Source organism: Pyrgilauda ruficollis, unplaced genomic scaffold, assembly GCF_017590135.1.
Source record: "Pyrgilauda ruficollis isolate IOZ18807 unplaced genomic scaffold, ASM1759013v1 scaffold80, whole genome shotgun sequence".
Taxonomy (NCBI): domain Eukaryota; kingdom Metazoa; phylum Chordata; class Aves; order Passeriformes; family Passeridae; genus Pyrgilauda; species Pyrgilauda ruficollis.
The window spans coordinates 807,042-820,908 of NW_024529933.1; the positions used below are offsets into that span (position 1 = coordinate 807,042).

The window sequence follows — 13,867 nt, forward strand, 5'->3', positions numbered from 1 at the left end:
GATCCTACAGGCATGTTTTCTGAACCAACAGATACCTGTTTCTAAACAATATAGCTGAATTACACCTTTGAGAACTCTGACCCAAATCCACAAGTGTAGTTAGGCACCTTCATCCCACAGATACTCCCAAATCTCATTGAAGCAGCAATTAGAGAAATGAGACCTCTAAATACCTCTCTGTCAGATAAAGTTAATGATCCACAAAACAGCCTCCTTTTAGGCTTCATAAAATGTTTAGTGAGAAGCTAAAATCACATTATGGTCATGGAACCCAAAATGCTCAGTAAGAACAGGTGACACAGGAAGAATGCACTGACCATACAGCACGAAATGGGGCCAAATGTGTCTAAGGAGAGCAGCACTTTCCCCCCATAATTGTAGCTCTGAGAGCACAGATGAACAATCTAACAACAAGAAGGATAACACTACTCCAAGGAATAACTGGTTTGAACTGATCTGGCAGACCTGAACAAGAATAAGCCTGGGCAGGGCAATGGGGATGGATGGTTCCGCACTCTCGGCAACTCCCTGTGTGGGATGCCCCATTTCTAGATTCTGCAGGAGACCCAGTAGCATCCTTTTGCTCTGTCCTGAATACCACACCCCACAGCTTTGGAAACATTGCTCATCACTGCTAGAACAGATACATAAAATAAAGAATGAAAGAGGAAAACAACACTTCAGTCCTGTTTTCATTTTAAGATAAGCCTGCCAAAATGAGGTGAAGCTACCAGGAAGATGGGAAACTGATTTTATAAAACAGTAACAATTTTGTCCTCTGTAACTATTTCCATAGAGAGAGATTTCAACAGCTAAATTTTCTTGACTAAGAAAAGGAGAAAAGTTAGTTCCCAAACTATTCCAACAGCAGAAGCCAAAAAGACCATTATAATCCATACAGAAAATGTAAAAATTGCCTATATTTCTTCAAGCTCCCTACATCTGCTTCCCATTTTAAAAGGCTCAGTTGCCAGACAGCAGTAAACCAAAACATTTTGGAATTCCTGATCTATTTCAAAAATGTATTGCTAGCAACAGGCAAACTTCTCCGTGAGTATATAAATCACAAGCCACTAGGAACACCCCTGGGCCTTGAAGTCCTAACAACAGCAGCAGCAGCATGTTTCCAATGCAGAGTAATCTGTGAAAATTAACAGTTCAGCAGTTTAAACCAAGTAAAACCACATAACTCATCTCAAAACATACAAGAACACTGTCTGTACATTTTTTTTTCATATCTGACATTAAAGATTGATATAACCTAAACCACTACTCTGATGCACTTGTTCTAGAGAAACGCTCTAGAGAAAACCAGTCTCCGAAGTGAGGAGGATTTTGGTAAGGTGTCTAACTTTCTCAGTTAGATATCTATTCCAACTGATTCATTTCTGCCTAGTCAAACTAGCAGCTTTTCCATGGAAGTGGAAAAATCAATTTGTCACCGAAGAGAAGCATGTTCAGTGTACCCTTAACAATATTAAAGTAATTAACACTTTTCATCTTAACAAAATTTGTAGTATAACACTGATTTTCATGAACAAAACTGCTTTTTCAAATCTTCTTTTCCTACTACGGGTGTTAGCAGCATTTGTCCTTTTAAAGCACTTGGTCCTGCTTGAGATTTAAAATGCTTTTATATATGTTGAAATCTGTACTAACTGAAGGATACAGGCACCATTACCAGTAATAGCCTTGTAGCTTGGCAAAAGCACATTCAGAATTTCTTCCGGGTTGCATTGTAACAGACCACTTCAAAATGGTGTAAACTGTATCAGGTCAGAATATTTCGAGAAAAATGTAACAAAAAAACCCATTCACCACTCTTCTGTAGGAGAAATGTTCCCTAAACAGTACTAATTTAAACTTCCACTTTCAAGATAAGAGTCACATGTTATTCAGGGCTTTCTTTGGATTCTGTGTTGTATCTGCTTACTTCTGCTGACCACAATAAAGTTTTGACTGTGTTCAGCCTTGAATCTAAGTTTATCTTTCCAAATGTTTCCCACATGAATAGCCTAACTAAATGAAGAATCTAAAGCTTCTTGCTCAAATATAATGACCTTAAATGAAGTAAAAAAACCCACAAAGCCCCCAAAACAACAGACAACCACAGCTTGAGTAGATTCAAATCAAATGTACTCCTGAGTAACTAATTCCCATCAATAAACTAGGCAAAAATGACACCCGATGACCTTAAGAAGATTTTTGCTTGTTTTGAAGTTGCTTTCCCATCTCTCTTATGTGACATTACACTTCTTGTGCCAGCTGTTCCCAGGGCACTAGTTAGCAACACAGACTCTGTGCTGGGAACACTCAATGCCGGTGTTAGGAAGTGAGTCTTTGTTCCCTCAGTAAACCTTACGATCGGAGCTGGTAGGAACTGAGAACAAACACCTTGCATTCACAGGACACACCAGCACACAGACACACAGGCACATGCTTTCACATTTTGGTTCAGTGCACTGGAAACCCACCGTATCCCCCTGCTTGGATGGGTGTTTTTGGAGAAGCACAAGCATATAGACTAAAATCCTCTGTCTGGAAGCCAGCCCGGTTCAACGAGGGCTCAGATGCACTGCGGTGAATTTTTGGCAATGACCGGGCCAGAAGCTCAATGGAGGCAAGAATCTAAAACATAGAAAATACATGGTCAAACCTCCTGTTCCAAAGCTGTGACTCTCTCTTAAAACTAAAGGCTCAATATCAATTAATGACAGAAAAATATTTAAACACATATTAAAAGAAAGATTTTAAAAATATAGTTTACTGCACTGCGCTCTTAATTTTTATATGCTAAGGAAGCTGAAAAATGACAGTGGGGGAATTTTCCCCTTTTTAAAGGCACACTGATTCCCTCTAAGCACAGTGAAAACACTTGCTTTTTATTGGACTCCTTGTCTATGCTGTAGTACCTGTACCTGCCATTGCTGCAAACAAACCCAGATCTGCCAGCGTTTTCCTTAATAACATTTACCAAAAAGTCAGCAGGGGGAGCTCCTTATCCTTTGAAAACGATTTGGTTACATTCAAAACAGGGAAAAAAAAAAAATATCAGATTTTTGCCTTCCTCCCCCTCAAGCTTTTTGAACCCAAACCTTCCTCAGCAGGCATGATAAAAATCGAGCTCTGTGGCAACACTGTCTGTTTACCATCATGAAACTTGGGGGAGAGCAAGGAGGGCAGTGTAAACATTTCTGAGTACATATACCAAGTACTAATTCGCATGTCTAACTGTAACTATTACTTTCATTATCTCCCAGCTGAAACTTTCTCCAGTATGTAAATACTTGTCCAAATACACAGGTCATTTTAATACCTGTGTTTTGAAATTGAAATGAGCATTTCTAATTAAACAGAACTAACCAGGTATTGAACCAGGTCTCTTATGAAACCCTGCCATAGCACTAATAAAAAAAAATTTGGAACTGGCCAGTGAGTTCACAACTTTTAATTGTAAAGTCTGTTGAGAGCTAAAGAGAAGCACTTCTCACCTGTGGAAAAAGGGGTCTCTCATCTCTTTTCTTTTTTAAGCATTCTGCCATTAGTCTCTTCATAGCTTTGGGACAGTTGCTCCGTACTTTGCTGAGGTCTGGAGATAGGTATCCTCGTCCCACCATGAAAATTATCTTTATTTAAGGGGAAAAAAAGATGGAAGAGGAAGAAGCTGAATTGATAAAATAAACAGTCACAAAAGGTGAACATTTTGCTAGACTATTTTGGTTGCAGCAACAAGATATCTGCTCCCAGGAAACATTATCTGGTATTGAAATTGACAAATTTCTTAGAGCAATGCTTGTTAACCTATTCAGTACAGAGAGAAAATTAGATCTCTCCTCCTCCTCAGAGAGATTTCTGTGGAACTTGAACACTAGTAAATGGTTACCATTTATAGCAATAACCATCTAAGGAACAGTTCTTCGGTGTCAAAAACTGACAAAAACAAGAACAAGCAACTCTGTGGCAGGAACAGAATGTCTAAAAATAAATAATCTGTAAAAAGAAATATTCTGTTTTATATTACAAATCAACAACAACTTCACATTGAAAGGTATTTTAAGAAACACATGGACTTTGGATATTAAAAACCTTTTCTGAGAATTGATTCCGTCACATACTTTTCCAACACATAAGCTTATTCTTGACATCTGACCACCTCCCCCACTCTCACAAAAAAAAATAAGAAAAAAAAAAAAAAAAGAAAAAAAGCACCTCAAAAGAAAAAGAGAAACTCCCTCTTCTCTGTAGAAGAGGAGACAGGCTTGGTATTTTTACAGTAATTCTTTCAAAATGGGAGGCTTATATTTCCCTAAGGATAAAACTTCAGCATAAAACCAAGTAAACTGACAGGAAGCAGAAAAACAAAACATAAATATGGTTAATCATCTTTGTATATATAAAAAACCATCAAACATCATCATGTCAAGCCAAGGTCATTTGCAACGTGGTTTGAGTACTGCAGTAGCACTAACACTAAAAAGCACTTCCAAACCAGCTAATCAAAGATTCATTCATACTGCAGCAGTAATCACTGCCTTTGCTGAGAACTCAGACAACCCAGCAGGTTTATCACACCTTCTCTCTAATGAAGTGTAACTACTTCACGTCTCGACACTGGGGGGAAAAAAAAAATCCGCAACAGAAAACCCTCACATCTCAAGCATGCTACACATGTTATTTATACTAACACAGTCCTAGTCCTTTTTTAACTCTGCTTCAGTCACATCTGTGTTGGCATCACGGAAGAACAGAGAACTCCCATATGGTTCCTTTAGAAATCCTCAAGTGCCAAGCAGGATTTTGTAGTAGACACTTGTGTACTGCATCCCTTACCTCTGCTGCAATCAGACTTCCCATTATCTAGCAGTTGGTATTTTCTAAATAATGGCACAAGTTGAAATTATTCAAAATTCATTACTCTTTATGTTTCAAATAGTTTCTTTACAAATAATATATGGGCTAATCTTTTATTTTAGACTAGAGAAAAGAGTATCACTACAAGACCAGTCTAGAAAAATCTGTTGAAGTGAGAGAAACACTCTGAGGTATAACAAGAATTACACTTTGTTCACTAAGAATCTTGGTTGTGTCATAGTAGCTGATGTAAATGCATCAGAGAGTGAGGAATATTTGCAACTTTTCATACAATAGACATGGAGCGACAAAACTCAAGACATCAGATCACATATGTTGGCTTCACCTACATTTTAAAATTTGTTTCGGCACTTCACTGTAAGCACCCACATCACTGGGTTCACCTTTCAGCTCTCAAAAGGTAAAAGCTAAACAAGGCCAAATACTGTTTTTAGAAGGCTGGATCCATCTGGCCAGGAATCCAGACATTAAAGGCAAAACCAAAATTATAAAAAAGAAAAAGAAAACTAAAAAGGAGTCACTCCAAATTTGATGAATTGGGATGAAGTGTTCTGGCAGATAGGGAAGCAGCCTTATAAAATGGCATTCACAGATGAACGTTGCTATGGTTTCAGTTCTCAAGTACTGACAGTGAAAAAACAAGGGATGAGGACACAGAAGCAACAAATACATCACTGCTCAGACAGAGAATAGTTTACACCAAAGATCTTGATGCACAGATGCTATTTTCAGGTTAGACAGAAATAATGAATCAGGTATGCCTTCCCAAACATGCCTATCCCATCGAGATGTATTATGGCGTGTGGGATCATTAAGACTTATGGAATATTTGTTCACAATTAAGTAATCTTATAGGATCCCCAGACTCTGGGAAGTTACATTGTCCAACAAGCAGGATTTGAGAAATGCTGATATCCTGCAATTCAGTTAGACGGTGCATGCTCTCTCGAAGTTGAAATGAATATAAAACACTTGGTAAAATGACTGCTCTTCTGTTTTGTCAGTCCTGTAGCTGCACTATTTGTTATTCACTGCAAGTGGAGGGGTGGGGAGAATGAGAATAACTGAACACACATATGGGGGATCATTCTGCCTTTGCAGAACTATTCTAAACTAGATTACTATTAAGTAATCTGCTCTCTCCCTAATAAGTATCCTGGCAACCAGTCAGGAAGCTGAAAATCTATATTTGAATTAAAAAGAACACAAAAAATACCTCAAAATAATTAAGTAAATTGTGGCTATGTGGCTGAGGCAGTTCTAGAAAATGCAGAAATGTCATCTCACAGCATGAGAATCAGAAACTTCAAACACACAGAACATCAGAAAGTTGACCACCCAAGTCTGAACCAATCTCTGTTTCAGACCACACTTGACTGAAGTCAGCGTTTCCCCTTACCTGGTCCCTGTTGTTGATGTTGGAGTATGGCAATTGTCCAGTCATCAATTCATAGAGAACAATCCCAAATGCATACACATCTGACTGAAAACTATATGGGTTTTTATCTTGCATCCGAATAACTTCTGGTGCCTGTATCAGAAAAGGCAAGAATTAGCTTTTATTTCTCTCCATTGTGCTGCACCTCACCTACCAGGAACAAAACATGCACTTGTCCAGGGTACAGGTGCAAGGTCCACTCTTGCCTTCAGGCGTTACTGGGTCCTAATACAGAGTGGATGCTGACATGAATCTCAAAATTCATTGCTTCATTTCAGCTTGGTGATCCCTTTTATTCCTCTATGACAGAGCAAAATTACCTTGGCCAGGCTGAGAACATATTTAGAAACTAGAATTCTAATGACACTGAAAGTAATGCCAGCTAACAGAGCTTTAAGTTTATCCAGGGAGAAAAAGAGAAAGTGGAGCTGCACAGGAGATTGCAGTATGAAGCAACTCTTCTTGAATCCTTAAAACTTAAGAGCATCTTACTTTTTGCTGAGCTAGTTCCTCTACTCTTTTGCAGGATGTTTTGCAAGGCTTTTCTCACCTTCTCCTCAACTTTAGATTAATGATACATAATTCATTAATGATAATAATTCATTAATGATTCATTTTCCTTAGCCACTACTTTCACTTCAGTATAAACCTCAAATAAAAGATGGAGACACTGAAGTTTTTCTGCTGACTACTGGAAAACACATGCTTAAAGAAGAATTGAAAATCATTCACTTACTACTTCGTATTACTGCTTGTCTTTTCCAGCTTAAGCCAACTTTTATGTTATTACGTTATGCTTATGTCAGTGTGCCAGAGGGAGAGGAGCAGGGTTTGGCCAAAGGTAAATAAATTTGTTGAAACAAGCTCACCACTTCCCCCTTGCTTACCATCCATAGAATGGAACCAGACAACTGTTCAAACTGTTGGGATCCACTCCATCGTGATTTCACTGTAGCTAGACCAAAATCACCTATTTTTACTGTGAGGTCTTCATGAAGAAAAATATCTAAGGGGGGAATGTTAAGGGAAAACAGACAAGCAGTGCTGGCCCTGTCTTAAAAGAACAATGAACAGCTACAAATATACAACATGAACATGACAGTTTTAACCATTCAGCATCACTGAAGAAGGTTTCCACATGACACAGGTTTTAAGCAGCCAGCACGGTGAATTATGGTATCTAAGGGTTATGTAAGTAATGACTGGGCCAGTGGTGCAGAACAGACCATGGCCAGGTGGCTTTCATGAAGTGCCAAGTACAAGAAAAGCTGAAAATGTTCCGTGAGCCAACTCACAAAATCTTTCATTACAGGAAGAAACCAAAGGATGCAAAAAAATCTTTGTGATACCAACTAAAATTCCCTATGTTATTGCAATTGAATCAAAAGACATAGTAAGCACCTCCTATTTTGTTATTAGTGATATTACCCCTTCTCAGTGAAACTTCTATTTGGCAAATATTCACACACCAACAGCTTTTCACATCAGTAAGTTAACTTCTGGCAGTAAAAAACCAAAACCAAAAACCAAGGAATGCTTTCACTTTCCAAAATCTCTGGGAAAGGATACTATTACTCTTGAGGTCTCTGTGGATGATTGACTTGGCATGCAAATAACTGAAAAGGAATATCACAGATTAGGTGGGTTAGATAATACTTCATCAATCAACAACTCAAAATTCACTGTACTACTGAAACAAATTCTGTTGACATTCAAACTGCACATTTATGCAGGCAGTAAAACTTCAGCTACCCATGACAGCTTCTGCAACATTCACAGGAAAAAATAAAATAAAGCTTAGACTTCCAGCTCAAATCTGATGCTACTGCTGAATAACAATTATGCTCCAAATTCTGCTTTTCAATTCTAATTCAATATTCACAGTAAAAAGAACTTCACTTATTTTTTTCATGCTGAAATTTCTGCCTCCCAGCCTTAATGGGGACTGTCAAGATTTTGTGAGCTAGTCACAGCTTTAGATAAGGTGTTTCTAAATTGCAGGAGCTAAATGTGCTTCCCAGTCTCAATGTGTACTCGGGTACACTGACTGCTTTTTAGTAGAGGAGTGGAAAAAAGATCCCCTGATTGCAGCCTGGATAAACAGATGGCAGGGAACACAGAGGAAAGTACTTGCCCCACAGCAGATACAGCCTGAATTAGTTTCCCATGGCTCTTTGTTTAGTCAATGAGATTGGCACAAAACTGCTGGAAAAGCCCCAATTTGTGTCTCTGCTTTGAATCGTGTTCACAAAACAGCTTCTGCATCTCCCCTACCTACAGATGGAGCCTGGGGAGATGCACAGGCTAACAGAAGGCTAAGGCTGGTTGCTGCAAACATCTCCACGCCTCTTGACTGAAAATGTAATGGAATACTGAGTAGAAAAATAGCACAATGAACTGCAATCATCATAGTGGTTTTTCAGCTTAAGTGCAATTTCTCTGTTCTTACAGCAGTGTTCTCATTTTGACATGTAATATTTGGCTAGTTTTGGTCAATTCTAACTCGATGGCCCTCTATGGGAGTAAGGATTATTTACAATCCTTAGAACAAAATAGGGATGTTCTCTTCAGATGTTGAAACCTGTTATTCAGAGAGCTCTGATACTTTCACCAAATGCCTTGATGATTGAGACAGGACCCTGGGCTCAGCAAAGTGAGCAGAGAGCTGGCCTTATTTGCCAATGTCAGCCAAAGTGTTAAGGGGATAAGTAAACATTGCCCCAGTGCTCATTTGCAGACAAGTAATTCAATACTTACTCCATGCCTTGTGCAGTCTGTCGTGCAATATCAATTAGTTTGATCATTTCAAATTTGGTCTCAATGATGTGTAGATGGTGATACAAACTGGACCCTTCACACCACTGTGTAACAATAGCCAACTGGGGTTTTGTTGAATAACCCATGAAAAGCAAGATATTCACATGTCGTGTTTTCCTGTTTATAAAAACATAAGAATCAGGAGGAAATCAGATCAAGAAATCAGGAAAACCCAGGCAGATCTATCACAGTCTGCATATATATTTCCAAACAGAAGGTGTTGGGTCAATCTCAACTTTTCCTATGATAACCTCTTGCTAGATTCATTTAATGAATTATTCTTGAAGTTAGCCCTGCTTATCATACTAACATGGAATAACTACTTTGGGGTAACTGAAAAATGTCAGAGCTCTTTTATGTTTTCTTTTATTAAAAAATTAACGTGGGATGCCAGTGTGTGAGCCTTTGTCCTTGCAGCAATGTGGACTAGGACAGTTCTGTGCTATGTGACTGTGCCTTTTTCAGGTTCAAGAATTTGTCAAGTGATGCTGAGAGTAACTGCTGAAGAAACAAAAAACAAGAAGTTTCTTGCAAATCCTACCATAAAGCTAAGTAATGATGAATCCTAATGGAGAAAGCACAACTATAGGTAAATCTGCCTTGTCTGGTCAAAGGATAGAACAAGTGACTTTGTATCAAACAGGCTGGGCTTCATCGAAGGGACTACCAGCAGAAAGCTGGACCAAGATGTTTGATTTCACTCAGTTCTGTCAAAATTCTGTCAAGAAAATTAAGAGATACCCAAAACAGCACACCTCAGAAAGACTCTACTTCCACAATTATGAGCTTAGAGTTTTTGGAATTAACATTTTCCTAGGGTAAAAGGCTGACCATTCCCTTTCTCCTCGTAGCTTATTTGGGATGCTTCCACAGCACAGGTTCCCAGCTCAACCCATCAGGTTTCCAGGGACAAAAAACTTCTTGCTATTTTGTTTCTTAAAACACAATTATGCTCATCACTGCTCCAGATTGTATTTTGATGTAATGTTTCTTCAAAATATATATTCTATCACGTCATGCTGACGGATCTTTAAGAGCTGAACTCAAAACAAATACCTCCTCTGAGATACTAGAAGCAGCAGACATGAGAAAAGGAAATTATGAAATTACTTTATAAGAATTACATTAAAAAAAAAACCTCAGAGAAATTAATGTTACTGAACAGAAACTATTAAACAGCAGAAAATATGGGCAGGACTGTAGCTGAAAAACCAACCATCAGTCATGTTCTCCTTCAATTGCAAAATGTGAATAGAGGAAAGAAAGGCCTACAACTCACTCTTAGGCTTGACTGAGCCCTGGGGACAGGTCATTGGCAAAAACTAGTTCTGAGTGTTTGGACATATATGTACTGACAACATAGGTGTGCAGACAAACACACAGTGGTTACAAGGAAATATTTTTAAATATTAATTTTTTCTGCCTGAGGTATCATCACATAGGAGTGAGACCAATGTGTTCCAATGGAGATCTAAAAATTCAGTGATTAATGAAGCACAAATCTACACACATTATTTCATGCCATTAAAAATATTCTTACCTGAGCACTCCTACTTCATTTTTGAAAGCCTGTAACTGTTGAGGTGTGGGTGCCGTAACATTCAACATTTTCACTGCCACATCACCTTTAAAACAGCAATTTTTAGTAAGTACCATTGATACATATTCCTCTCTTGAGAGAATGTTGTACAGGGCATCAGAAATTTTGGGATACACTTTTTTTTAGCTTACATGAAATAAATCACTACAATTTTAAAGTAAGTCAATATTCAGTAAAATGTAGCAATACTATTCTTACTTTACTGAGAAATCATAGCCAGGCCAAAGCTATTAAAAACACACGTTTGAAATCCTCATTCATCAAGATGCATATTTCTGCCTTTCTGAAGTTTCATCTTTACCCTAATAATTTCTCAGTTCAGAACAACATGTAAGAGTTGAGTTTCTAAGCAATATGAAAGTATTATTTAGCATACTACTTATTAATTTAAAACTCTTATTTACTGCCCTTCACTGCAGTCTCCTCATTATGTTCACATCTCTCTTGCTCCGAGGAGACCAGAACTGGATCCAGCATTCCAGGTGTGGCATCACCAGTGCTGAGGACAAGGATTGCCTCCCTTAACCCCTAACCCCTGCCTCCCTTAACCTGCTGGCAATGCCTAGTGCAGCCCAGGAGGCCATCTCCCTCTCTGTGGCATGGGCACACTGCTGGCTCAGTGTGGTGCCCACCAGAATCCCAGGTGTGTTTCTGGGAAGCTGCTGTCCAGCTGGGTGTGCCCTGGCAGGCACTGTGACCTCCTCAAGAACAGCTGTTAGACTGTTCATCATGGCCACATACCATGCCACTTTCCTTTGTAGACTGTTCCAAATGATCCAGACCCTATCCTTTGTCCAACTGTGATCTGTCCATCTGGTATCTCCCAATCATCACTTGAATCCCGTCGACCAAGAGTTTTCTTCATATATGTGCAAAAACAATAAAAAGGAAGAAAACAAGTGCATTAATGTCTCTGAAAACAGCTCATTTGTTAAAAATTTCTCACCATCAATAATGTCCTGATAAAATGTTCTTTTTCACATGTTGATTTTTGACTTCTAAACTTAGCCCTACACAAAACCTCAGGACACAGGTATGCCAAATTATTACCCGGCATGAAACATTTGCAACAGCTTTCTGCCAGTGTTAAAATCCGAAAATATTAAGAAAGGCTTACCAAAAAGAAAGTAGTACTTGATTTTAAATTGTTAGTCATAATACTAAACTGTGAATTTTTTAAAAAGTGGATGTTTTTATGTTTTCATGTATTGTTACATAAAATTTGTTACATTTGTTACTTTCAAAGTTTATGCATCATGGTGGGAAAATTTAAGCTGTTACATGAAGGGAAAGTGGCATTACAATGAGTCACACTAGTAAAAGTGAGTTTAGTGAATTATTTAAATTATTTATATATCAGTCCCACAATTATTTATGGGCTTAAAGTGGATTATCCCACTCTATTATTTATCAGTTTCAAGTCCTTGATCATTGCCATATTCATCTTCAAAATAATTTATAGAACTTGGATGAAAGAAAAGTGAGAGGAAGATGCTTGTGTAATATTTCTACAAAAGAAAACAGCTGATCTTTCCCTTACCATTCGATTTCTGTCTTCTGAGGATGAGGATGATTTCCTTTCCCGTTGGGGTCCTGGTGATTTCTGTAACGCTTTCACATTGGTTAGTGACCCGGGCAAAGAAGCAGGAGGTGTTGCAGACAAGCCTGCAGCTGAGCCTAAATTTCAGAAACAGGATAGTTTTATCTGTAAGAATCCACCTTACATGAATGTATTGACATTAGGTGCAAGAATTGTGTTTAAGATGCAGTATCTCTAAACATCAATGTGAATGTTAAGAGAGAACAAACATATACAGGAATATTGTCCTAATATTACATTAGTGCTCATGTCTCAGATTTCAGGAAGAGACAAATCTATAGCAAACATCCCTGTATAGATATTCTCCAGTCTCTTATTCATGAATTAACAAAAGGACAATGTCTTTTTAAGAAAGAAAAAAATACTTTAGGATGTATTTTTAAAATGGCATCACTTTCTTTGAGAAGAACAGTAGCATTTTAGTTAGCACCATCTACCTCTGATACTTCTTGTAGCTAAGCTTTTAGGAACCCAACAAATAGCTGAACTATTGTACTTTGGAATCAAAATAGACTAAATGTAAATAATTGAAATGTTTTCCGGTTGAGTCTCCAAGTGCCACCTGAAAATCATTTGGCTGTTTTAAAGCTATCTGTTAGCAGAGAACTATTATTTAAAAATAAATATTAGACTTTAGAAAGTATTAAAAAAGCACAAGTACTTTAGTTAGCTATTTGAAGCATATTCTAGGAAACACAAAAAGAACAGTATGTCTGTAGCCTGTAGGTTATCTAAACAAATCTATGCAGGAAAATGTTACTAAGAGAGCTCTTTCAGAGCCCCAGTGGCCCTTTTCAAATAGAGCACTTCACCTAGACACTGCTTTTTAAAATACATCACAATTATTCCTAACAAGGTTATGCTGACCCTTCCAATGCAAAGGACATAAAATAGGGTCAACTGTTAATTAAATTCATGCTGCTTTGCTAAACAATGTATGTCATTGAACAAGACCTCTAACATTCCACTGCCTTCTCTCACATCAGTGCTCTGGGAAGTGGTGGAAGACAATACTCCTCATATTCTCTTAGAAGCTCCCCTCTTAAGCAAAAAGTGTCTCCTAATAGCAACTAGGACTTGGTGACTTTTTAAACTGCTGCTTAAGTTCAGTCACTCAGTGCATGCTAATTTATTCAGACTATATGTATCCATCACTGGACTCACTAAGCAAAAATCTATGCACTTGAAAGTGGATGCACAAAATTACATACCAACAGATACAGATGCTGTGTAAACAGCATCTGTAAACTGTCCCACATACTAAAGAAAGAATAATGATGTATATTGTGCATCCTAACTAAATTTATAAGCAGCTGGAAGCCAGTGACCTGAAGGATGGATTTATGTTCATGTTATGGCCATGACATCGTCATTTATTTATTATACGATTCATCTGAAATCAAACATACATAGAATCAAATGTATGATGTTCCCAGAACATGAGCAATTTTCTAAAAGTTTACTGGGTTACAGATTTCCTCTGCAATAGCAAAGATCTGGGATACATTTTCTTTGACCAAAATCTTCTATTTAAATTTTA

The 13,867-nt window shown here is 37.9% G+C and overlaps 1 protein-coding gene across 4 annotated transcripts in view; it reads right to left on the reverse strand.

The window, feature by feature from the left end:
- The window catches only part of BRAF (B-Raf proto-oncogene, serine/threonine kinase), a 79,727-nt gene that overhangs the window by 8,454 nt on the left and 57,406 nt on the right, over positions 1-13,867 (reverse strand). For all 4 annotated transcript variants that reach the window (XM_041487455.1, XM_041487457.1, XM_041487456.1 and 1 more), the window contains 9 exons: positions 12,268-12,404; positions 11,469-11,586; positions 10,668-10,752; positions 9,068-9,244; positions 7,880-7,926; positions 7,198-7,316; positions 6,272-6,403; positions 3,492-3,626; positions 2,475-2,628 (listed from right to left, as the gene is read on the reverse strand). In XM_041487455.1, coding sequence (XP_041343389.1) covers positions 2,475-2,628; positions 3,492-3,626; positions 6,272-6,403; positions 7,198-7,316; positions 7,880-7,926; positions 9,068-9,244; positions 10,668-10,752; positions 11,469-11,586; positions 12,268-12,404 — 1,104 coding nt within the window. The remainder of the gene's footprint in view (positions 1-2,474; positions 2,629-3,491; positions 3,627-6,271; positions 6,404-7,197; positions 7,317-7,879; positions 7,927-9,067; positions 9,245-10,667; positions 10,753-11,468; positions 11,587-12,267; positions 12,405-13,867) is intronic.